Source organism: Bactrocera tryoni, chromosome 3 (genome assembly GCF_016617805.1).
Source record: "Bactrocera tryoni isolate S06 chromosome 3, CSIRO_BtryS06_freeze2, whole genome shotgun sequence".
Lineage (NCBI taxonomy): Eukaryota > Metazoa > Arthropoda > Insecta > Diptera > Tephritidae > Bactrocera > Bactrocera tryoni.
This window is the reverse complement of record NC_052501.1, coordinates 73,337,154-73,363,013: the sequence shown is the minus strand read 5'-3', so window position 1 is coordinate 73,363,013 and position 25,860 is coordinate 73,337,154. Positions and strand designations below refer to the sequence as shown.

The 25,860-nt window shown below is 34.1% G+C and overlaps 2 protein-coding genes across 2 annotated transcripts; one reads left to right on the top strand and one right to left on the bottom strand.

Moving 5' to 3' along the window:
• The first annotated feature begins 2,347 nt into the window (after positions 1-2,347).
• Positions 2,348-25,220, top strand: LOC120770860 (putative fatty acyl-CoA reductase CG8306). Its single transcript, XM_040098475.1, has 10 exons — positions 2,348-2,480; positions 3,009-3,173; positions 17,685-18,135; positions 19,877-20,022; positions 20,112-20,221; positions 20,343-20,535; positions 24,142-24,279; positions 24,344-24,463; positions 24,527-24,784; positions 24,846-25,220. The coding sequence occupies exons 2-10, from the start codon at positions 3,166-3,168 to the stop codon at positions 24,982-24,984; spliced, it is 1,563 nt and encodes a 520-aa protein (XP_039954409.1). The 5' UTR covers positions 2,348-2,480; positions 3,009-3,165; the 3' UTR covers positions 24,985-25,220.
• LOC120770861 (U7 snRNA-associated Sm-like protein LSm10) lies at positions 25,020-25,772 on the bottom strand. Its single transcript, XM_040098477.1, has one exon. The coding sequence runs from the start codon at positions 25,687-25,689 to the stop codon at positions 25,267-25,269; it is 423 nt and encodes a 140-aa protein (XP_039954411.1). The 5' UTR covers positions 25,690-25,772; the 3' UTR covers positions 25,020-25,266.
• Positions 25,773-25,860: the final 88 nt, after the last annotated feature.

Below are 25,860 nucleotides of genomic sequence, written 5' to 3'. Positions count from 1 at the left end.
TGCTCATTAGTCGGAATCAAGTTCTTGTATGAAAAACTTTCGCATTTGACATGGATCTTCACGAAATTTGACATGGATTACTGCTTAAGGTAATAATATAATCTCCGAAAAAATTGTTCAGGATCGGATTACTGTAGCGTTTGGCTTCCATATAAACTGAACACATAGTTACTAAAAGAAATACACCTGTGATGGGTATATCAGCTTCGGTGCAGCCGAAGTTAACGTTTTTTCTTGTTTAGTTATTATTTCAAGATTTTTTTACCGATAAATGTTCTTTTATAAACAATTTAAGGCAGAAATCAATTTTTTTGGTCAAAAATCGATTTATTTTTTTTTTTTTGAGAAACCGCAATTTTGTCAAATAATTTTATTCTGCTTATTTCTTCGATTTGATTTACTAGATTTAACATTTCTTTAACGAAATCTGTTTGAGTTTTTGATTTCAGAGCATTTAGTTCAGAGATTTAGTCTTTTTTGAGAGAAGCTTCCCGAGATCAGCTGTAGTTCTTTTCCAAATAAATATTTTTACTAATGCTAAGTCTTAAAATACAGTTATAATATGTCTACAGATTTTTAGATCAATAAATTTAAAAGTGTTCTCAGAAATAATTTGGAAAATTCGCTTTTTTTCGGCCTTCTAAAGGTATATAACCCCTTAACTCCCCACTTTTGCGTTTTCGAATTTAACGGCAGACTAACATATGATACAGAATATGTATATATTTATGTACGCCTAAACGTATGCAATACTTGTTAGCACAGTAGCAACTATGTATTTTTTAGTAGTAGAGTGAAATGTTATTATTTTAAAGCCACTTAAAGCTTGTATTTTATTTGGAACTTTATTAAAAATAGAAATATTAATAATAAGAAAAATATACATAGTTAAATTTGCAAAAAAATACCTTAAAAATTGTATAATTTGTCAAAAAAATGTTAATAAAAATTAAATAAATATTTACAAAGAAATTCGAACCAAATTTAAATTTATTATTTTTAGGTTGAATAAAGTCAAAAAAGTAATTATAAGTTAATATTTATGTAATTATTTTCATGGAGCGTATTATTTTATTTGATTCTTTATTTGTTAATATATATTTTTTTAATTTCTCAGCAACCAATTACAACAATATTTTAAACAAGACATCTAAATTTATTTTTTTTTATAATTTTTTATTATCTTATTAAAATTTTTCATTTCTTTTCCACCAATATTATTTAACGGTCTTTTTATTTATGATTAATAATTATTAAACAAAATATTAAAAAAAATAAAAATCAATTTTATTAATATTGTTATCATATATCATATCATATTTTTTATTATCGCTATTAATATTTCTGAAACAAGTACAATAATTTTATGGATCGAAATATTTTTTTTTGATTATTTTTTTTATTATTTTTTTATTAATATTATTTTATCAATTATTAGACAAAATATTAAAAGAAAGATAAATTTTATTTATATTGAAATATTTTATCTTAATATTTCTAATATAATTATTTTTATCAATCGTAATATTTTTTTCATTTTTTATAATTTTGTATTATCTTATTAATATTTTTCATTTCTTTTCCACCAATATAATTAATCGGTCCATTTATTTATGTCTATTAATTATGAAATAAAATATTATAAAAAAATATTAAAAAATAAAAATCAATTCTATTAATATTGAAATCATATATCATATCATATTTTTTTTATTATCGCTATTAAAATTCCTGATACAAGTATAATAATTTTATGGATTGAAATATTTTTTTTTGATTATTTTTTTTATTTTTTTATTAATATTATTTTATCAATTATTCGACAAAATATTAAAAGAAAGATAAATTTTATTTATTCTGAAATACTTTATCTTAGTTTTTATTATTACCACTAATATTTCTAATATAATTATTTTTATCAATCGCAATATTTTATTTGACCATTTATTATTATTTTTTTTTTTAATTTTTTAGCATGCAATATAAAAAAGTATTTTAAACATAACATCTAAATTTTTTTTATTTTTATTTATTTATAATTTTTATTTATTTCTTATCTCCCAATTATATTGTTATTTACATCGGTTGTATAAAAATAAAATTTAAATTTTTAACTTTTTTTATAAATTTTGTGGTTTACTCTAACTTTTCATACAAAAATTAAGTTAAAATTAGTTCCACACACTCTTACAAATATAGTCACATTAAAAAAATAAAAAAAGCTTTATTTCATTTATTTTTATATTTTTTTTAATTACTACTCTTTTTCAAAGCTTTCAAACACATTACGCTCCCAATTGCGCCAACCGAGTTCTGCTACTAAAGCTTGCCGTAGCCATTTGCGCCGATTCAGTTCAACTTTGGCCGCGAAACGCGTCGCTTGTGATTTTTGTGCGCAATAAAAATAGCCTCACTGTGTGTCAACGCGAGAATCTCATGTTAGACCTTATTTAAATTGCCGCAGTGTAGATAAAAAAAAGGTATAACAAAGGAAAAAAATACTGCAGTAGCTGTGCGTATAAAAATATGAACACTCCATTATAAACAACAACAAATGTAACGAAATGCAATCGAAAAGAGTTTGACGTAAAAGTCAGAAATACTTTCGCGTTTTTTTTTTCTCCAACTCATTTTTTATTTGTTGAATTGTTGCTTTCTTTTCTTGTTGTTTTTATTGTTGTCTGCCATATACACCGGTTGTATTTTTTGTGTGGCGCAGCGCACTGAATATTTGCCGAATTGATTCACACACGATACTGCGGCAGCTGTAGCAGCACAACAACAACAACAAAACCAGCAACAACAAATGAAACAAGTGTGAATAAACAAAAAACGCGGCTAACAGTGAAGTCTTATTAGTGTTGTTGTGTACATACATACATATACATATACTTCGAAAAGAATGCGCGTACAGCAATCTTCTTTTGACGAGCTTTGTGAAAGACTTACATACACATAAATATATTTGTATGTGCTTGCATACATATTTACTTGGTTTTTGCTTTTAGGTTCGCTTGCGGGACGTGAAAGTCTCACATGTTTTAATACGCTAGTAAATAGAGATTAGTGAAGTAAAAGAGCGTAACAGCAACAACAGCAGTAGAACAACAACATCAACAAGAGCACTGCATATTTTGTAGATCAAGCAGCGGCATCAGCACGAAAATGGCCGAGTAAGTTGTAGAATATTTAACATTTTCTCATTTTTTTTTGTTGTATTTATTCTTATTGTTATGCTCGTTAAAGTTTGTTTTTATTGTAGGGTTGGGCACTTCATATCATACACTTGTCTCTCTTTAAATATTTATATTAAGTACTGTAGGTTTTTTCCGCATGCTTATTAGCGCGCTTGTGGGCGGTAAATAATTTCATAGTCCACTAAATTTCTTTTTGGTAATATTGCTTTGTTTTTGTAATTTCAAAAACAGACATTGTTTTTTTTTGTTTTATTTTTTTTTTTATACTGGTTCTGCTTTTTTGCCTATTTTCGGTAATTAACTGTTTGCAGTAATTTTCCGAAAACAGCTTGCAACACGTTCTCGACTGCATGGCCTTCTAGGTTGTAGCTGCGCTCGTATGTTGCAGTTCATCGTGCATCAAGGTCAGTCGGCAACTGGCAGCAGCCGAAGCCATGCAATGTTGTGTGGTAAAAAGCGCCAACGCGACGTTATAGCGTCTCATCTTGGAATAAAAATTAATTAAAGTAAATTGAGTTGATGATTTAGTAGGGATATACATATGTACATATGAATGTATTAGGGTGGCCCAAAAAACTGAAATTTTTTTTTCGCTTGGTACTCTGCTAAATTGATTAATCATCTCTCCGAGTATGTACACTACATATTATCAGATATAAAAATTTATATCTCGCTTTCAACCGCTTGCTTGCTCGTTTCATAGATTCCGTGCTTATTACCTCAAGGATGTACGCAACAGTAATACTCTATCCAAACTATTTGGATTCTCATATAAAACGTGACCGAGAAAAATTAGCTTCCAAAGAGTTACGAAACGGAATTTGGATCAAATTTCTGAGAACAGCTGAGTAGAAATTTGGTTCAAGATATGAATGCATACTTCTTCTCACCAGTGTAACAGTTCTTACCTTGTACATATGTACATATATTTATAGATGTACATACTTATGGCTAATATAATCCGGAAACCATGGTTTCCGAGGTTGTCCATGAGGCCGCACACCAGCCGATCTTCTCTAAATTGAGAGAGAGGAGCTCGGCAGAGGCGGCTTTGCATTTGTGAGGGTTTATCTTAAGTACCTACTCGGTTAAGATGAGATTTATTCTTCGGGATCGAGTTGCATCACCGGATCACCCTCTTCTGCATCATGCTGCTTCAAGGTCTCTTCATGGATTTCAGCTAGATCCTTATTGAGCTCCACCAGCGTATGGAAATTATTATCAGACGGGTTGCGCTTTTCGAGATAAGGGTAAATGTTATCTTCCCGAACCTTCTGTATAAAATTTTCTAGGCCGACTTGTTTATTTGGAGTATGTAGTTCTGGCTGACATCCTACTTGCCGGAGTTGATGACCTTCAGCACCCTATAATCAGCCGTCGGCACTAGTTTTTGTAGGAAATTGAATGCTCTTCAAGTGATCTCTTACGTTTTTTTCGTAAACCTTACCTTTTAAAAGATATTAACGGTTAAAATTTGATTATATCAAAGTAAATTTTTTTCTTATGAATTTTATAAGCCAATTAAAAAAAATTAATTGCAAAACATATTTGCAGAAAATTTACTGCCAAGCGATTTTTTCACCCCACCTTTATGTATTATATATGCATACTTCTGTAAATATGTATTTATCTTATATGTAAAAATACATCGCGTAAACAATTAAAGAATTAAAACACTTGCACTTGTTTTTGCCGGCCAGATTTCATTCCCATGAACTCTCATTAATAACCGGCAAATTGACGTTCAGTTCATATTACGAAAAAAATTTGAAAAGATTTTAAGAGTTCTCAGAGAGAGCCATGCGATTTCACTCATTCTCTAGTTTGCTTTTGATTGATTGCACGTAGTTAGATCAAATCACTATAAGGTGATATTAGTAACTGTTATGATGGATAATATTGCTAGCCTTTTCGTATTTATAATCAGACTTCAACTTTTTTTTTATTTATATTGAACTTTAACTAACCAAATAGGTACTATTTTGGTCGACTACTTTTTGCCATTTTTCCGCTAGAAACATTATTCCAATAGTGTAAAACTTTCCTGTTTTGTCGGGGAAAAACTGTGACAAATAATTTTCACAGGCTTCTCTCCATTAAGAGAGTTCTGCATTGACCGAAACAAATGGTAGTCCGATGATGCAAGGTCAGGACTATATGGTAGATGTATCAAAACTTCCCAGCCAAGCTCTGTCAGCTTTTGCTACGTCATCAAAGATGTGTGTGTTGTCTTGATGGAAGACGAAGCCCTTTCTGTTGATCAGTTCTGGCCGTTTTTTCGATTACTTGCTTCAATCTCATCAGTTGCTAACAGTAAAATGTAGAATTAATTGTTTGATCAGGCTGGAGCAGCTCATAGTTGATGATTCCTTTCAAATCCCACCAAACACTCAGCATAACCTTTCAAGGCGTCTATCCTAATTAGCGACCATTTGTTGAGCTTCACCACGCTTGGACCATGATCTTTTTCGCACATTATTGTCGTATTTGATTCACTTTTCGTCTCCTGTTACTATTCGCTTCAGAAATGGTTCGATTTCATTTCAGCAAAGAATCGCAAATGTTAATTCGGTCCATTCAATTTTTCACAGACAATAATTCTTTTGGTATCCAAACATCGATCTTTTTTTTTGTAGCCAACTTTTTTTTAAATGGTTCAAAACCGTTTGATGGTGAATGTTAAGTTCCTTAGCGATGGCTGCTTATGTGACGGTCCTGGTCAATATTTTCTGTAATTACATCAACTTCACAATTTTCTTTGGTGGCTTGCAAGGCAATCTTCCTTTTTTCTACAAAAATTTCAAAATATAGCGAATTTCTTCATTATTTTCACTCATCTTCCTATCCAATAATATATGGTATGATCCAATGTGATTGCTAGTACTGGTACGACTGCAACGACACCTAGCGACAAAATACGAAAAAACTTTTTCGACTACCCAATATTTCAGCCTCTAAAAGTTAGACGATTTCTCAAACCCCAGGTATAAGATTTTTATGTTTGTAGCCGTCAAATAAAATATAATATGCCAATAACAAAAAAATTAAATTCTAATAATAGAAACCTGGCAAATAAGTGCTATGTTTTTTTAGCTCTAGGCTAATAGCCTATTATTATTTATTTGCTAAATAAATACTTACATTTATATAATTATGAAACGCGGCACTCTAAACCCTTGACATTAAATCTTATTTTTTTTACTTCTAAGTTCAAGTTCCTCGCTATTTTAATAGACTCATTAAGGTATTTAGTTCCTGTTTAGCGAAGCACTAATACAACAAATATTATTATTCTGCTGAAATAAAAACATTTATAATTACCTAATACATTAAATATATGCGGGCTTATGTAATATACACATTACTCTCAACCTTTTTTCTAAAAATTTGATATTTAGCGAGTTCCCTTCTACTTTAAGTTATCTAAAAAAATTAGAATTTTTTCATATATAAATATATATGTATATAACTATATTTGTATATACATATATACATATTATTTATGCATATTCTGCTCTTATCTTATTTGTTATAATAACAAAATAATATTTTTCTCAAATCAAAGTTTAATTTGTTGATTAGCACAGCTCGTAGTATGAGTTAAGTGGGACAGGTATGCAGATAAGCGCTTGGTATTTTACAGCCTTGCTTCAGTGCCTGCACAATAAAAAAATATGACTCATTACTTACCGAGTTCGCAGGGTTGGAGTGGAATACAAATTTTCTTTTTTACTGACAGTTAAAGTATTAGATGAATATAAAAGAAGTTCTTATATTTGAATTTTTATACACTGAACTGGGTATATTAGGTTTGACATGTCCGCCTGTCTGTATATACTGAAAATGTTTAAACGTTTTTTTCTCTCGAAGATGGCGCCAATTTGTCAGATCTGTATATGGTGGAAAACTATAACTAATAGCTGTCATACAAAATGATTAATCAAAATCAAGTACTTGTATGGAAACTGGCTCGAATAAATTCCATCTGAGGGGCCCAATTTTCGGTCACTTTTTACAGCAATAACGCGTCGAATATTCTCTTACAAGACGTCAATTGTCTCGATCTTATCTACGCAGGCAAACGACTTTACAAAACCCCAAAAAAATAAGGCAGTGTTGTTAAATCGCGCGATTTTAGAGACCATTTTTGAAGATCTATAAACCAATAACCAATGACTCTGCCCATAGAACACACCAAACACTGATTTTTTGGCTTGTGGATTATCATTATTCTAAATGCGACAATTTTATTTACTAACAAAAGTGAGCTATATCGCTGTAAAAAATAAAATTTTTGAAATCGGAATCGGTGGCAATCCCGTTTTGGACTCATTCAACTTAAGTGCGACACTCCTTGATAGTCGTTCAGCTTCAATTATTGCACGAATTGGATTTCGTAAGCCCACAAACCAAAGTCCCTAACATCTTGCATAAATATGATTTTTAATTAGTCCTTTCCTTCAAAAAGGCTGAATTAGCAGAAAAAGAAAGTGATGTTTCATCAAGACAGTGCATCTTGTCTCAAGTTAGTGAAAACGATGGCAAAAATCCTTGAATTGGGCTTCGAATTGCTTTCGCATACACCGAATTCTCCAGATATTACTCCCAGCGACTATTTCCTGTTTTCAGATCTGAAAACAAGGCTTGCTGGGGAAAAACAAAAAAAAACAAAAGGACAGTGCACCTTGTCACAAGTTAGTGAAAACCATGGCAGAAATCCATGAATTGGGCTTCGAATTGCTTCCGCATATACCGTTTTCTCCCAATCTTGCTCCCAGTGGCTATTTTCTGTTCCTTGATCTGGAAAGAATGCTTGCTGGAAAGAAATTTTTGTCGATAGAAAAGGTGATCGCCGAAATTGAGGCCTATTTTGAAACAAAGGACAAATCGTACTACAAAAGTGGTATCGAAAAGTTGGAGAGTCACTATAAACAGTGTATCACTCTTGAAGGGAACTTCTTCTTCAATGGCGTAAACATCGCTTCAATGGTTATAGCCAAGTTTACAACAGCGCGCCAGCCGTTCTTCCTTTTCGCTTTTTGGGGCCAATTGGAGATTCTAAGTGCAGTCAGGTCCTTCTCCTCCTGATCTTTTCAACGGAGTGGAGATCTTCCTCTGCTTCCGGCGGTGGGTACTGCGTCGAATACTCTCTGAGCTGGAGTGTTTTCATCCATTCGGACGGCATAACCTTGCCAGCATAACCGCTGTCTCTTAATTCGTTGAACTATGACAATGACGTCGTATATCTCGTACAGCTCATCGTTCCATTGACTGTGGTATTTGCAGTTGCCAATGCGCAAAGGACCATAAATCTTTCGAAGAACCTTTCTCTCGAAAGCTCGCAACGTCGACTCATCAGTTGTTGCCATCGTCCAAGCCTCTACACCATCTAGCAGGACGGGAATAATGAGTGACTTATAGAGTTTGGTCTTTGTTCAACGAGAGAGGACTTTACTTCCCAATGGCCTGCTCAGTCTGAAGTAGCACCTGTTGGCAAGAGTTACTTTGAGTTGGATTTCGAGGCTGACATTGTTGTTGGTGTTAATGCTGAGTCCAAATTAGACGAATTTATCTACGACTTCGAAGTTATGACTCAACAGTGACGTATCATGGAGCCATGTGTAGACGTTCACGCGGGTGAGGAAAGTTCTCTGATCGCCATTCACTTGGGAGTGGCCAGAAACGTTTCGTTTATATATGACTCCAGCAGATCACCACTTCCGGTCTTAGACCAAGTATCCTCTGGGTAGCCAAAAAACACCCGTTTGTAGGCGAGCTAAAATGAGAAGGCGTATTTAATGTAACTTAACCTAGAAAGTCTAGTATAACTCTTAAAAACTGCGTGCCTTCTAATCTTACGAGTTCCATTCGTCGCTTTTTTATTGTTCTCTGCTAACTTGATTTAATTTGGATATACATTCTTTAGTAATGTAACAAATTTTTTACTAAATTCATTATAACTTTGTTCACTTAACAGGCCGAATTCACACTCTGCTGCATTTCTTCGACTATTTCAGAAATTAATTAAAGAAAATTAGAAAATTAAAAAAAGAAAAGACTACAAAAAAATGTTATTAATATTATATTAGTATAAATATATTTATATATGTATGTACATGCTCTATCAGAGTCACGCATGCAAATATGGATTTTTAATGAACGGCATCCTCCCACCAAAAATTAATAATAGAAACTCAAAAAATAATAATTATAAATTACAAGCATAAAATCATAAATTATTTCCACGCTAATTAGACTACACCACACGAAAGCCACTACTTAATACAGTGCACCGTTAGTCGAGCAAGTGTTGCAAGGTCCAAATAGACGAAAACCTAACCTAAACAACAGTTATGTACAACCTACAGCACTTTCTTATCTGCTCATCGACTAGGTTTGAAGCGCAACAGCACTACGCTGCGGGCTACTCTTTTTCCAACAAGCGCCAGAAATCTTCCACACGAATATCGGTTTCTTCATTGGTCTCATCTGCATGCATGAGCGCACGAACTGTTTCTATGGGCCGTGTTTTGCGGCGATGTGCTCATGTTTACATTTCTGATTGAGCGAGTGTGTATGTTTTTATTATTGCTACCGTTTGACTCTCGCCGTTAGTTACTTGCCAGTTTGCTAATAATTTTTGCTCGTAGCATTAGCGGTTGGTTGGGTAACGACTTTCTGCTTTCACTTGTGGCTCCGCGAATGCGAGCATGCGCATTGCTATGCTTGACTTGCGAGCAGAGTTAATGGTGCGCACATTGGAAGCGGCGTTCAGCAAGCACACAATTTATTTGTAATATAAGGAAGTTTGCTTTTTCTAAACTATTTTCGGACTATGCATATGTACATACATACATTTGTATATGCGTGTCTGGGGGTATACATATGTACATCTGTACATATAGTTATTTATTGTTTTATTACTATTGCTTAACCGACTCAATGTTTATTTTGCAATATTAAATCGATTGGACTTTAAACATCATAAGACAATAAATCGATTTCTTACATCACCAGAAGCAGGTATTCTTATGTAATATGGTTGTAGAGTTCAAGTAACCGACTTGAAGAAGATACAAAATGTTTTTCAATTTATAAATAAACGCAAGCGGAGCTTATAACCTCGAATTTGCTTCTCTGTGTTGATATTGCGCAATTTACAGACAACTTTATTAAGTTTTACAACTTATCGCATAGTTTTGTCCACAGATGCATTCGTCTTCTTCTTTATTGTAGACATCGTTTACGCTGTTATAGCCCAATCTGCGACAGCGCACAAGTCGTTCTTCCTTTTCACGGTTTAGTACCATTTGGAGATCCATGTGCTAAGTCTTTCTCCACCTGGTCTTTCGTACGCAGTGGAGGTCTTCCTCTTCCTCTGCTTCCCTCAACGGGTATTGCGTCGAATACTTTCCAAGTTGAAGTGTTTTCGTCCATACGTATGACATGACCAAACTAGCGCAGCCGCTGTTTCTTGATTCGCTGAACTATGTCAATGTCATCGTACAGCTCATCGCTCCATCAACTGCGGTATTCACCGTTGCCGATGCGCAAAGAACCATAAATCTTCCGCAGAATCTTTCTCTCGAAAGCCCGTAACGCCGACTCATCAGATGTTGTCATTGTCCATGCCTTTGCATCATATAGAAGGGCGGGAATGATGAGTGACTTGTAGGGTCAATATCATAGGGAATCGCGTTGTCTGAAACCTCGTTCGGTGTCGAACGGCTCGGGGAATTTTTTCCCGATCCTGACGGAGTTGTCTGGGTGCAGACTTCAATTGAGGCCAATGATATCAATATCATAGGGAGTTGCCTTGTCTGAAACCTCGTTCAGTATCGAACGGCTCGGGGAATTTTTTCCCGAACCTGACGGAGCTTTTGGTATTGCTCAACGTCAGTTTACACGGCCGTAATATATTTACGGTGATAACAAATTCAGACATAGCGGCATAAAGCTCCTTTTCGTGCTGTCCAAAGTATCTTTGAAATCGATGAAAAGGTGTTGTGTGTCGATTTTTTATTCATAAGTATTTTCCAAGATTTGGCGCATGTTGAATATCTGGTTTGCTGTATTTTCCAGGCCTTAAGCCACACTGATAAATTCCAATCAGTTTGTTGACGGTGGACTTCAATAATTGCTATTCAAACTTCTTCATGGTCGGACAAAAGAACGTCTGCTCCATATCCATCGATTACGGAATCGGGTTCACCATAATGTTTTCAGTGCCATTCAGCAGGCTGGAGAACTGTTTCCTCCATAATTTCGGTAGGCCATCAGTCACTAGATCTTATAGTGGGGTTCTACAAGAGTAGGCTCCGGTCATGAAATCTTCTATGAGTCGCTGCATCTTTTCGTGGAATTTTCGAGCATTGCCCCTGTCGGCCAGCTTGTCGATTCCCACGACAGCCGGTTCTACGCACCGGAATGACCCAGATTTTATCCGGCCAAAGGCTTTTTTTTGTGCGATCGTAACACCGTTTGGATCTGTGAGTAATTTAAGTTTGTCGGCCAACTTGTCAAGCTCTTCGTATTCATGCATTTCGGGCTTTCTCTTTTTTTGTCTGCAAACTGGTCTCGTTTTTCACAGCTGTTCTTTTGCATTTTCCGAAAACCAATGGTTTCTTTTGCAGCTGTACGTAAGGAAGTTGGAATGTCGTCCCACAGCTCCCTTATATCGAGTTACTGATGAGTGCTCTCGGAGTGCAGGCGTGCAAGTCGAGTAGAAAATCGTTCGGCTGTCTATTGTGTTTGCAGCTTCTCGACGTTGAACCTTCATTGCGTTTGTTATCGTGTCTTTTTTGAATTTCACCCCCAATTTTGGTCGTTTTTGGCCTGCCAACCGATTTAGTCATTGTATTATATATAGAATTAAACACAGAACAGGCATAGAAAAATTTCATGATGTTCGGATCATTTGTCTTCGAGTTATCGCTACAGCAAATGCGATAAAAATTGTTAAGAACAAAAAAAAAAACCAGTGAACCGGATTAAACTGAGCTGCTTTTTGCTGTTATATCTGACTGAAAATCTCCAATACTATCAAGAACTTAAAATTTTTTTAAAAACTATCATTCTTAGATGAAACACAAATCGCAGAAAATTGTAAAGCTGTCGGTGCACCTGTATCCTCTTGTGTTCTACAACAAGATTGTTGGACTTCGCGGAAGCTTTACCAGTTCTGAGCCACTATCGGTACATGCGCTTTCGCAAAAGTCTTTTTGGTCCAAGATTGATCGCAGGAGATCTAGTGATCTCTTTGCCCTCAGTTGTGGAGCTTTTAACAGGCCATTGCCTTATTGGCGTCCATGCTGTAAGGTTGAGAATGTTACCAAACGTCATTTGCAAAAGTTGTATGGAAGAAGATGAGATGGAAACAACTCAACACTTCCTTCTTGACTGTCCCGCTTTTGGGAGGGAGCGCTTACCTTCCGACATCCCACCGAACTGGATGCAGTTGAAAGTAAACGCCTATATATAAGTCCGAATACAGTTCTTTTTTTCTATGGCATCACAAAGGACTACAGCCCACGTGCGATCCTCGATCAGTAATCTAACCTAGCCTAACCTAGATGAAACACAGGATCTCAAACTGCTTTTAATTTAAATTTTCTACCTAACAAATTACTTCCCAGATTCGTATCTCACTTTATACCTAAGAACCTCGTAATAAAGTTAATATATTGAAAGCAGTTCGATTTATAAAGCTATTCAAAGTACAGAATATACTTATGTATTTAATTAAATATGTGATCCATTCGAACTTAGACTTAACTTGTTAAGCCATTATATGATTTAGCTCTCTATTCCAGGCTAAAACCAAGCAATTACAATTTATTAAATCCAAAAAAACTTTAAATGGTGTTAACTCGTTTTCTACTATGTAATCACAAAAAGTTAGCCAACAACTTGTTGTTGTAAAAACCTGTCTTACCAGCTGCACACACAGTTGACGATTGGCATTTGAACTTCAATCTAAGTCCAAGTGGCGTAAAAAATACTAAATTATCCAATAGAGGAAAAAGAAAAATTAAATAAACGTAAAAAGTATATGTATGTATGTGTGCGTGTTTATAGATAAACATACAACTGAATAGCTTAAAGGCAGAGTTGAGAAGCATAAAAAAGGTCTAAAAACGTTAAACATTTTTATATAATATATACATATGTAAATATGTACATATGTAAATTCACTTGGCGCATAAATAAATATTTTTAGATGTGTTTGTCCATATAGGTATAGTAGTATATAATATCAACAGATAGCCAGTTAATAGCTTTGCATGCCGTAACTTTCTCTTCAAAATTTAAATGCTTATGAATCTCGATTTAGCAATCATATTTACACAATTTCAAAGCGGAAAGTTTTTGGCGGGTTTCAGGGCGATCGTTAACGTAAAGTTTGCTCAGCGCGTAAGATTTAAACGTTAGATGGATTGAATATCATGTACACGTTCTCAAAAGTTAGTTATATACTGGATATGATGGATGATTATCCAATTATCTAATTGTGAGCGTAGTAAAGGGTGCTTTTTTTTAGACATGTGGTTTTCAAGAAGAAATAAAACGCGTTTATTTAATGTTAAAGCCAAGAATTCAGCTTCATTATAGAGATATAAGAGCTTGTCATTTTGTTTTAAACAAGGTTGTAGACTAGTGACGCCTGTCGCCGTGACTGGCCCAACAAAATTCCAGCCAAGTGGCCCATTTTTCAACTCTTTTCTGCAGCAATTGGAGTCGTATGTCGGCTATAACGAGCCGAACATTCTCTTCCAAGACTTCAATAGACTCACGCTTAACTGCACAGACAAGCGACTACACCTGACCTTACAAAAAATAGTCCAACGGTGTAAAATCTTACGATCTTTAAATGCCACATCACAGGTCCAAGACGCGAGCTAATGCGCTCACCAAAAATTTTGTTCAATAAATAGATTTTTTCGTTGGCTGCATGGCATGTAGCGCCGCCTTGTTGGAAGCAAAGGTCGTCCACATCAACCTACTCCAATTCGGCGCCGGAAAAGTATTTAATCATAGTTCTATAGCGTACCCCATCGCATCTAACCCAATAACCGGTTTCATTTTTGCAGAGACATGAACCCATAATTCCCTCTGCCCATAGAGCACATCTAATTATGACTTTTTGAGAATGTAACGTTACATGGATATGCATGTTCATCTCAAAAATGAGACAGTTTTACCAATTTATTTATTCCGGTACCCATTCAACCAAAAGTGAGCTTCATTGCTGAACAAAATTTTCTTGTGAAAATCGGGATCCGGTGAATGAGCCAAAATTCACCGAAAGTGCAATGCACTTGTTGGTCGTTCGGCTTCAATAAGCACGAGTGAGACTTTGTAAGCCCGCAAACCAAGATCCTCGCACAAAAACTTCCATAAAGTGGATGCGCACAGCTCCAACTATTGTGCACTTCTTCAATACTGTACTTCACAGCAGCCATAGCGTATTCTGGGCGCGCTTTATGACGTCTCTAATGATACACATTATCAGCTAGAGTTAAAGCGATGCGAAACCGATCCATAGTTACCCGAGTTACCGACACTGCTAGGCGATTATGTCGAACCGAAACATTTTTAGTACTAAATTTGCAAGATTCGCCAACATTGTTCTGAAGTATGCCTGTTCATTATGAAATTCTTAACCAAATTGCGTATAAATTGTAGCCAAGTCCTTTTCCACCTGATCTTTTCAACGGAGTGGAGGTCTTCCTCTTTCTCTGCTTCCACCGGCGGGTACTGCGTCGAATACTCGGGAATCGTGTTTTTATCCATTTGGACGACATGACCTAGGCAGTGTAGCTGAATTATATCAATGTCGTCGTATATCACGTACAGCTCATCGTTCCATCGACTGCGGTATTTTACAATGCGCAAAGAACCATAAATCTTCCGCAGTACCTTTCTATTGAGTACCAGTAACGCCGACTCATCAGATGTTGTCATCGTTCATGCCTCTGCACCTTATATCAGAACAGGAATGATGGGTGACTTGTAGATTTGGTCTTTGTTCCTCGCGAGGGGACTTTACTTCTCAATTGCCTACTCAGTTCAAAGTAGCGCCCGTTGACAAGAGTGATTCTACGTTGGATTTCAAGACTGCTATTGGTGTTGGTGTTAATGTTCCTGTCAACAAACAAACCAACAGTAGTCGCATTCGCGACTTGGCTTCCACGTTGCTGTTGACAGTCATAATCATCGAAGACGTAGATAATTTCGTCTATCTTGGAACCACCAACAACGTCAGCATCGAATTCCAACGAAAAAAGCAGGGGCTCATTGGAAACCACACGTCTAAAAAAAACACCCTTTAAAACATCCGTGAAAATTATAGCAAACTAATTGTGTTTTCGAGTGCAACAAAGTCGCTTTTACGTAAACAAATGTAATATTTATGATTAGTATCTTACATATGGACTTACGTTTGTGTGTGTTGCTGATATAGAAATTTATTGACTCGGTTTGATTTTTACTACACTCACTCAAACTTTCAACATTTCATTTTAAGTTCGCTGTTGATTACTATATTGCCGGCTTCGTAACTTTTGTTTTGTATTTTTCGAATGATCAATAAATTTCATTATTTACGAAGCATTATTTCATGCGTGCGGCTGCTTCGGTTGGATGCACAGTAATAACTTGTTGACGCTTTCCAGCTTTATCTGACAATAGCTTATTCTTTGTTCGCACCAAAACTTTAAATCGTTTGCCTAAAAAGTACTTGCTCGGCCACAAGATCATTCTGGCACAAAGTAAACTTCAAAAGGTCTAAAGAGCTCTTCGCCCTCAGTAAGGTTAACTTTTTCCTATTTATAGGGATTGTAACTGGTCATTACTCTTTCGAGGGAAAAATGCCTCAAGACTTTCCTTAAGACTCCTTTAATGTTGCCTAACATAACATAACTTAATTTAAGCACAAAAATATCTAACGTTTTCAAATTATGCTCCGTGATTTCTTAATGACGTTTACTGATTTTGTATCCTGTTGTGAAGCATCGCTGTTTAATGATCGTAAGGTTTATATCTTTAATTATTAATCAAGTCTTATTGGCGCTCACCTTCGAGCTGAAATACTATATGGTTTCCAGGGTCAATGAAAAATGTTATATAGATAACCCAGATTCAAAATCTGCAAGAAGGTTCACACAGTATATGGGCCAAGCTTTTTATGACGAGGATAAACTTTATAATTCATTAATCTACTCAGATCACCGAACGGTTTTCGATTAATTATTTTGCTAGAACTGAGAGTTAGGGATTATTTCAAATCTCCTATCAACTCGACATCGAAGCCATAAATAAAATCAAAAATTAAATTCAAAAAAACTGTGCAAAATGAGTAAAAATGTGAAGAAAGTACCGAACCGAACATTCTCAAAACGAAGTCAGATACAAACGGTCTTTAAAATATTTACTAGACTAAGGACTCTTTTGTCTGGTTAGCAGACATCTGTCATTTAAGTTCGGATTCACTTAACTCCTTCTTTCGGTAAAGAACCATATTTTTAATCAGAACTTAGGTGACAGATGGCTGCTAACCAGACAATGAGAAAACGATCCTAAAACAAGAAATTGCCTTCAATTCTCTGACGAACAGGATTTTATAAGACCTCAAACCAAGATCCGACCACAAAAACCTGCATTAAGGGGATGTGCTCTAACTGTTGCCCACGATGGCCCATGGACTCTTTCGGGTCCCTCTGTAGTTCCCACGATCTCGATTTGTCAGTATTAAAGCTAATGAATCAGGAATGAAACTTTGAAAATAAATCTAACCGAATGAAGTCAAAACTCAACTTTTTGGGTTTTTAAAAATAAGATGTACCAATAGAAGATCTACCAGCATAAAAGGAATCCAACAATTGTGTAAAAAATGGCGCAGTCCGCTTCCAAAAGCGAAGCAGCAAGAATTAATACGGAGAAATCATGGAATGGCTTTGCACGATAAGTCCGTGAAGAGGTAGAGAATGATCAGTTTCGATCAGAGGCGTCTTTACAACACCTCATTTGATGAACTATTTGGTTTGACTCCACAATTGCGCTTCTCCCCTCACTACCGGGCTTTTGTAGAGTGTCCAAGTGACGCGGATTTTGATTGCACCTTCGTAACCTCTCCTTAAATTTTTTACTAGACTCTTAATAAGAAAATTAATACCGTTTGGTGCAATCTCCGGTTAATCTTCGATTCTTTAGTTTGATATAATTTGATGAAGAACATACCACGTAACATTTCTGAAGTTTTAAGGAGTAACCTAAGTGATTCACGCTCAAAGGTTAGTGGGATGTTTGAAGTACCAATTTTTACAAGATATTTTGCGACCTACAATAACATTTTCACATGCAACAATAGTAATTTGCAAGATACTTATCAGTTTCTAACTATTTTTCTGCCGTAATTTTCTACACAAATATTTCCAAGGCGAACAGCTTCAACTTATTAACCTGCTTCTTCTCTTCTTTTTATTGCAGCAACCTCGCTTCTCCCATCAAAGCATTTTATACGGGCAAAAATGTCTTCATCACCGGCGCCACCGGATTTGTGGGCGTTACCATTGTTGAAAAGCTATTGCGCGACATACCCGAAATTGGCACCATCTATCTGCTGATGCGTCCCAAAAAAGGCAAGACGGTGGCACAACGTTTGGAAGACATACGCAAGAATTCCGTTTTCGACAAGTTCAAAGAGTTGAAAATCGATGAGAAGCGCTTCGATAAGATTGTGCCCATTGAAGGTGATGTGGGTCAAGAGCATTTGGGCATCTCCGAAACGGAACGTCAGGTGTTGATCGACAATGTGCATGTAGTCTTTCACTCTGCAGCCACATTGGATTTCTTTCAATCGCTCAAAGAGACCACAAATATTAATTTATTAGGCACACGACGTGTGGTGGAGTTGTGTAAGCAACTGTCCAAATTGGAGGTGAGTTTTGTACAGCTAAGCCACGAATTTTGTTACAGTCAGTAGAAATTGACGGAAACCATATAAAATGATATATGTATGTATGTATAAATGATCAGCGGTAGGAGTTGGGTCAATTTAGCCTTGTCCGTCCGTCTATATATGTATATGCGAAGTAGTTACTCAGTCCACACATCCTTTTCTCCCCACACTGACCGATCCAAATGAAGATTTAGCGGGTACCTAGTCCCCGTTTAGGACGGTAAGGATTAGCTAAGTTGCCGTCGACGTCATCCAACGGCAGGCCCAAGAAACGTGCTGTTTCGACGGGGTCGGACCGAAGGGAGAGGGGTATCAGATAAGTGGGGTTGGTGGGGCATGCAAAGAAGTGACCAGTGTCATACAGAGACTCATTGGACGCAGGACATACATTTAATGGGGTCAATTCTGTATAAGTAGGAATTTAACCTGCTACAGTATCCAGAACGAAGTTGCGCAAGGGTCACTCACGTTTCTCGCGGCAACACGAGCCCTTCGTCTGTAATGCGTGGTGGTTTGGCTTCCAGTGGACGCCATTTCTGCTAAAGCATCGCAGCCGAAACTCTCTGGAAAAGAGTTCATTATGCTCCTTTACTTTGAGCATATGCAGGTGATCGATAGGAGACATTAAGAGGCAGTATTCTGACATGTCTGAAGCTTTCCCGTCTGCGTTTCACTGGACGAGAGGACACCACTCCTTGGAACCCCTTGTTTAATTTTTCTCATGGTCCACCTCTTCAGTCTTGGAAGGAGCGTAGTTTTTTCGATTTCCTGCAGTAACTTTGTGTGACTGACTGTGGCAAAGGCTTTTGACAAGTCCAATGCTAAGAGGATTGTTCTCTCACAGGGTGATTTCTGGTTAAGGCCACGAACTATCTGTGCGTTTATGACGCTAAGTGCTGCGGTGGTACTGTGCGCTTTTCGGAAGTCATGCTGGTGGTTTGCTACTTTCAGGTGGTGAGTGAAGGTCAGGAGTAACAAGGCCTCAAGTGTCTTTCCTGCTAGGGAGAGGAATGTTATCGGACGATAGGACTGCCCTTTGTTGACACGTTTTCCAGGTTTCAGTAATGGTACCACTCTCCCGACTTTCCACACATAGGGTATTTGAAGAGCGGTAAGCGACAGGTTGAGGATCTTGGGGAGGTAATATACTCCCGTCGAGCCTAGATGTTTTAGCATATACATGATGATTCCGTCAGGGCCAATGGATTTGGATAATTTTGCCTTGTTGATGACATTCTGAACCTGCTCATCAGTGAAAGTAAGTGTTTTTTTTTGCATTTCGCGCAGCCGTCGGGTAACAGCAGTGTAAATTGATGCTATTTTGTTCGCACTTTTCTTTGTGTCCCAAGAGGCATGCCCATTAAATTGAATTTCAACTCGGTTATAAAGTCTCTTCGGATTAGACAAAGCCTTGATAGTAGTCCAAAGCTTACTCACGCCGATGGTGAGTGATGGAGGTGACTACAAGTACTCTATCCATTTCGCCCGCTTGTGTTGATTTACCATTTGTCGAATCTCCAAATTGAGATTCGGGGATCACGGGGATGGGCATGACGTAAAGTGTCGCGCTCGTTGGCTAAAACAGCTGCTTCGTAAAGCTGTGAAAGTGTTCTCTTTTTTAGCTGTCATACAAACTGGCTGGTCTAATTGACTTTCTTGTAGGAAAGACTTTTTTATTTGACATATGGATTTATGTATGGTGTATTTTTTTGTGCTCCAGGCTCTTGTACATGTCTCCAGCGCTTATGTAAACTCCTATATTACCGAAGTGGAGGAAAAACTATATCCATCTCCAGATGATCCAGAGAAGGTCATACACTTGGCTGAAACGCTAAGCGATGAGGCGCTCAAAGAGTTAGAGCCCAAGTAAGCCGATTTTTAATTATATTATTTGTTTGTTGTTGTAAAGCATAATCAATTTGAAATGCACTAATATGAAAACTTGTTATCAACAGGTTGTTGAAAGATCATCCCAACACGTACACGTTCACCAAACACTTGGCCGAACACGAAGTGGCCAATGTGGCCTCACGTTTTCCATGCGGCATTGTGCGACCAAGCATGAGTAAGTTAAAAATAAATAAAAGAAATCTAAATTTTTTTATATTTTTCATACATACATACATCTTGATACATAATTACTATTAATTGTTAATATATTTGCATTTTGTTCCGCCCATTCGCAGTCACTGCCGCCTGGAAGCAGCCAACGCCCGGTTGGACAATCTCGAAGAATGGCCCACAAGGCTTCTTTATGGGCGCTTCTCGTGGCATTCTGCGTCGTTTACCTTTAGATCCGACCATTATCATGGATTACATACCTGTCGACGTGGTGGTGAATGCAATCATCGCAACCGGTTACTATGTAAATGCGCTCAAGTAAGTATAAATACATGCTATGTTTCAGCAAAACTAGTATGTGTAAACAATTCTAGTGTAGCAAAGTCATTGACTATTAAAGCCGGCACTCAAAACAGACATATGTACACATACAAATACGAGTAGGTACTCGTAAAAATAAACATACCATACAAAGTTGTCACGCAACATTTCGCAGCCGCTTTCTGTATTTCTTTTCATACAAAAATTTTTATAAACATTTGAACATACATACGCACATGTGATCTATGTTTATTTGTCCATTTGATTTACGGGTTTACGCAAAATTTTGTATTTGTATGTAGTTTGCTTACAAGTAACCACAAAGTTGTGTGCCGGATGAGTGATAATTAATGAAAATGAACAGAAAAATTGCAGAGTTCGATTTGGGAAAATTTGCACATTAAATTATTGTGAAATAATTATAAGTTTGCGTGGAGAGTAAAAAAAGTGTTTCTATTTTTATTGTCATTATTTTATTTGTATTATAGAAGATTTTGTTTTAATTTTATCTTCATTAATTCAAATTCAAATAATTTTTGGATTATAGCTATTTTTTATATATTTTTTAAAACTTTTTATTTTTTTAATACTTTTCATTTATTTTTTTTTTAGTGTTTAGAATATTTTTTAATATACATACATATGTATATACATATGTACATACATATTTATATTATACTGTATTTATTTTATTTTTTTCTTTTTTTTAATAATTTCAAATTCCAATTTTTTTTTTGTTGGAACACTTTATTATATGTATATTTTTTTAATTTTTTTCATACCTTTTTATTTTCTTTTTAAATATTTTTATTTAATTTTAAAAATATTTTTAATATTTTCTTTATTTTTTTTTAAATTGTTGTATATTTAACCAATTTACTTTGTTCTAATTTGGTTTTTTAGAAATTTGTTTACATATTTTTGTTTAAATATTTTTGTTAACTTATTTTTTTGTTTTTATTTCTTTTATATATTTTTGTGATTGTACATATCGTCACCTGAAATGCAAAATAACGTATCAGCAAAAAATTCGAAATTGAATGTCTTATAGATTACGCTTCACTACTTCAAATTACTTACATAATATTACATATGTTCAACATTTTCTGGTTCTCCGATCAAATATAAACTAGTTTTAACCGATATTAAAATTTTGTTTCACTCATGTTCCAGTTTATTTCGTGTTTCATTCATGCCACTGTAAATTTCCGAAAATGTTGTTACGTTATTTTGCATTTCAGGTGACGATATGTACATACATATATGTATGTATTTATATGTATTTTTCAATTCGTTTTTTTTAATAATTGTTTTTTCTTTATTATTTTTTTTTATTGTTTTTTTTTCATATATTTTTATAGTTTTAATTGTTATCTTATTATCTTTTTCTAGTATATTTATTTATTATTTTCGTAACATCAACTTTTTTGGAAATTAGTTTACATATTTTTTATAATAAATTTTGTTATGTCAATTTTTTATTTCAATTTTTCTATAGTTTTTTAATAACTTTTGTATATTTTTCAGTTCTATTTTTTAATGTTTTTAAATTTTTTGTTTTAATATTTTTAATTTTTCTTATTTTTTTAAATTTTTATTCCTTTAAACATTTTTTTTTTACTTTCTTATAATTTTTAAATATTTTTTATTGTTATCCCATTATTTTTTTCCATTGTTGTTTTTATTTTAGTAACAACTATTTTCTTCTAATTTGGTTTTATAGCAATTTGTTTGCATATTTTTATAGTGATTTCGTTATACCATTTTTTTTAATTTCAATTTTTTTGATATATTCTTGTAATAATTTTTATTTGTTTTATTATATTTTTTAATGTTTTTAATGTTTTTAATTTGTTTTATAATTTTTTACTTTTATTTTTAGTTTTTCTGTTTTTTTTTTTATTTTTTATTATTTTTTTATTACCACCTTTTTTAATTTTTTTATTCTTATTTCTTTACATATTTTCTTTATACTTTCTTATATTGTTACATTTTAATTGTTTCTATTGTATTTTTTTATTAATTATTTTAGTAATGTCAACTATCTTCTAAAATGGTATTACATATAGCAATTTGTTTAAAGTTCTTTTTTTTTTTTGTTAATTTCGTTTTTTTAATTTTTTTATTTTAATTAATATTGCTTAATATATTCTTCATATTTTTTCTTAATAATTTTTTGGTTTTAATTGGTTTTTATAGAAATTTGTTTACATATTTTTATAACAAATTTCGTTAACTTAATTTTTTTATTTATGTAAATTTATTTTTTTTTTATTTTTGTAACAATTTTTTAATTATATTTTTTAATATTTTTATATTTTTTATTTTGATTTTTTTCTTTATTATTCTTTTAATTTTTTTTTATTAATTTTTCATTTGTTCCTTTATATACATACATATGTATGTATATACATACATATTTTTAAATTTTTGTTTTAATATTTTTTCTTTATTAATTTTAATTTAATTTTGAATTCTCTCATTATTTTTCTTTTTAATTTTGTTTTTTTTTTTTAATTTTTAATATTTATAAACATGTATACATGTACATATGTATGTACATATGTACTATGTACATATGTATGTTAACCTATTTTAATTATTTTTTTGTATAACAAATTAATTTTATTTCAAAAAAAATTTATTTTAATAAAAGCGATTATTTTTCTTCATATTTGGTTTTATAGAATTTCTTTACATATTTTTCATTTAATTTTATTTAATTAATTTTTTCCCCATAATTTTTTTTTAGTAATAATTCTTATTCTTTTAATGCTAGTTTTTTATATTTTTAGGTTTTTTGTTTTAATATTTTTTATTTTTTTTTTCTTTATTGCTACTTTATTTTTTTCTTTATTATTTTCATTTTTTTATTAAGTTGTTTTATTTGCTATTTCGTCATATATTGTGTTCATTATTTTTTCTATTATTAAAAAATATTTTTAATTACTTCTTCTATATGATTTTTTTTAACAATTACATTACATACATAAATCAACATACTTTTCTTCTCATTTCATAAACTTTTTTTTTTTGCTAAAATTAATTGAAATTTGCTTACTGACTTTATTTGCAACACAAACGCAATTTCTGCCCAGGCTATATTTGCGCCTGAAAACATGCTACATCCCACATAAACACATAACTGAATTTAGTAGTAGTAGTGTGGTGAATTTCTACACAAGCATAGTAGCGCGCTATTAATAGCAGTTTAATGAACGCTACTTTAGTTCAACTTGTTTAGGTGTTATGCATAAGCATTCTAAGGTATATAGTCGTCGACATGTTCGAATCCCGACGTAAGTGCTACAAATTGCACAAAACCATAAACATTGAAGCACTTTTAACGAAGCCGCTCTATTTGGCCGGATTTATTCTCATATGAAAATATCCGTTAATGCAAGAGCAGGCAGATTGAGTTATGGAGGGGATTACGCCTTCGGTGCCCACAACGGTTATAAATCCGTGGGTTTAACTATCATCCTTGTTTCCCGCCACAATTTTTTTTTTTTTTTTGAAGAAATGCATAAACAAATTGAGACAATATTTCTATGCACATTTAAACATAATTTTTGTTATTTATCTTTCTCCTTTTCATTGCAGAGTCAAAAACGCCGGCAAACCAGCTGAGCTACAAATTTTCCATCTCACTTCCAGCACGTACAAGCCATTCCGTTTCGAGTTCTTGATAAATAAAATTAATGCATTTCTCCATGAATATCCGCTGGTGTCTGCTGTTTGGTAATAAGCAAATAATTATTTGCGCTAACGAATTGCTTCTTACATTGCATATATTTTCTTTCAGGTATCCAAATCTCAAGTTGGTCAAGAGCTTATTCCTCTTCCGTTTAGGCGCTATACTGTTTCACTTTATACCCGGTTTCTTCCTGGATTTGGTCACCAAACTTAGCGGTGGCAGACCCATGTATGTAAAATTCTGTCCATAGGCATACGAATATTAACTAAATTTTTACAATATCTTTTACAGTCTTATACGCCTGCATAAAAGTGTCTGGAATTCGTTGAATACTTTGGAGAAATTTATTTTCACTGAATGGCATTATGACAGCAAACACACGTTGGCGCTTTCAAAGCAGTTGGATCCACGTGATCGTGAAACATTTTTCATTGACATTGGCGATTTAGCTTGGGATGACTACTTCCTCAACACGATTATGGGCGTGCGTCAGTATCTAAGCAAGGAATCACCGAAAACATTATCAGCTGCCAGAAAGAAGGATAAGATGTAAGCAAATACGCTGAATAATTACAAATGCCGCCATTACTTTTTTCTTTTCTATTTACAGTTTGCTGGCGTTACATGTTGCCCTTCAATTGGCTTTCTACTATGGCATCTGGAAGCTGGCTATATTTGCTTTTGGTCTCTCCAACGCCAAGGCTGCGCTTATACTGCCAGTTGCCTACTTCCTTTTTGGACTTATTTAAGAACATCATCACAATAAATACATAATCACATATATTTTCTTTACTTGAATCTTGTTTGGATTCGCCGTGAATTTTTTCTGTGTAATTGCGTACACAAATATTTATTTGAATTACTGATTTAAAGAATCATTTTTTATTTTCTCTTAACTTCAAGGCTTGGTTTATATGCAGTACTTATTGTCAATATACGTATAAATACTAAATAAAGTGTTTTTGTAATTAAAAAATAAAGAATAAAAAAATTACTGATTACAAAATTATTAATTTACTTAGCGGCTTATATTATAATTTTTGGGTTTTTGATATTTCATTCAAAACCTCTATGTGTTTTTGCTTTGCGCGTTTTTCTTTAAAGGTCATTTTTCCCTTTCGTTGTGGCGCCTTCCTGAGCGGTTTCCGACCGTGATCCAACCAGTCACGTATGGCGCTTTCAGCATCTAAATGTGCTGGCAAATGTATTTGACGTATCATACGTGGACGCACCATAAACTGTTCGAAGGGATATTGAAGACCATATCTATCTATAAACACTACATCTATTAAGTGAATATTCATAAAACCATCAGTTCCAGTGGCATCAATACGTCCGGCCACAGATGATTCGTTTCGCAAATCTATCAAAACCGAATGACCGTCCAGCAGAAATGGTAAACAATTGAGAGTATTTGTAATAAGATAGGTTTCTTTTCCGCTGGCTTTTTGCATTTTAAAACTAAAATTGCTCTCTCCAATAATAAATATTTTTAAATATTCTCTAAGAAATTAACTAAAAAATCCCCATAATTTATTTGTGCTGACAGTAGTTAATTGCATATATTCACAATGATGCAGATGATGTTGGTAGTGTGCTGTTCACAGTAAAACAAATTTTCTTTT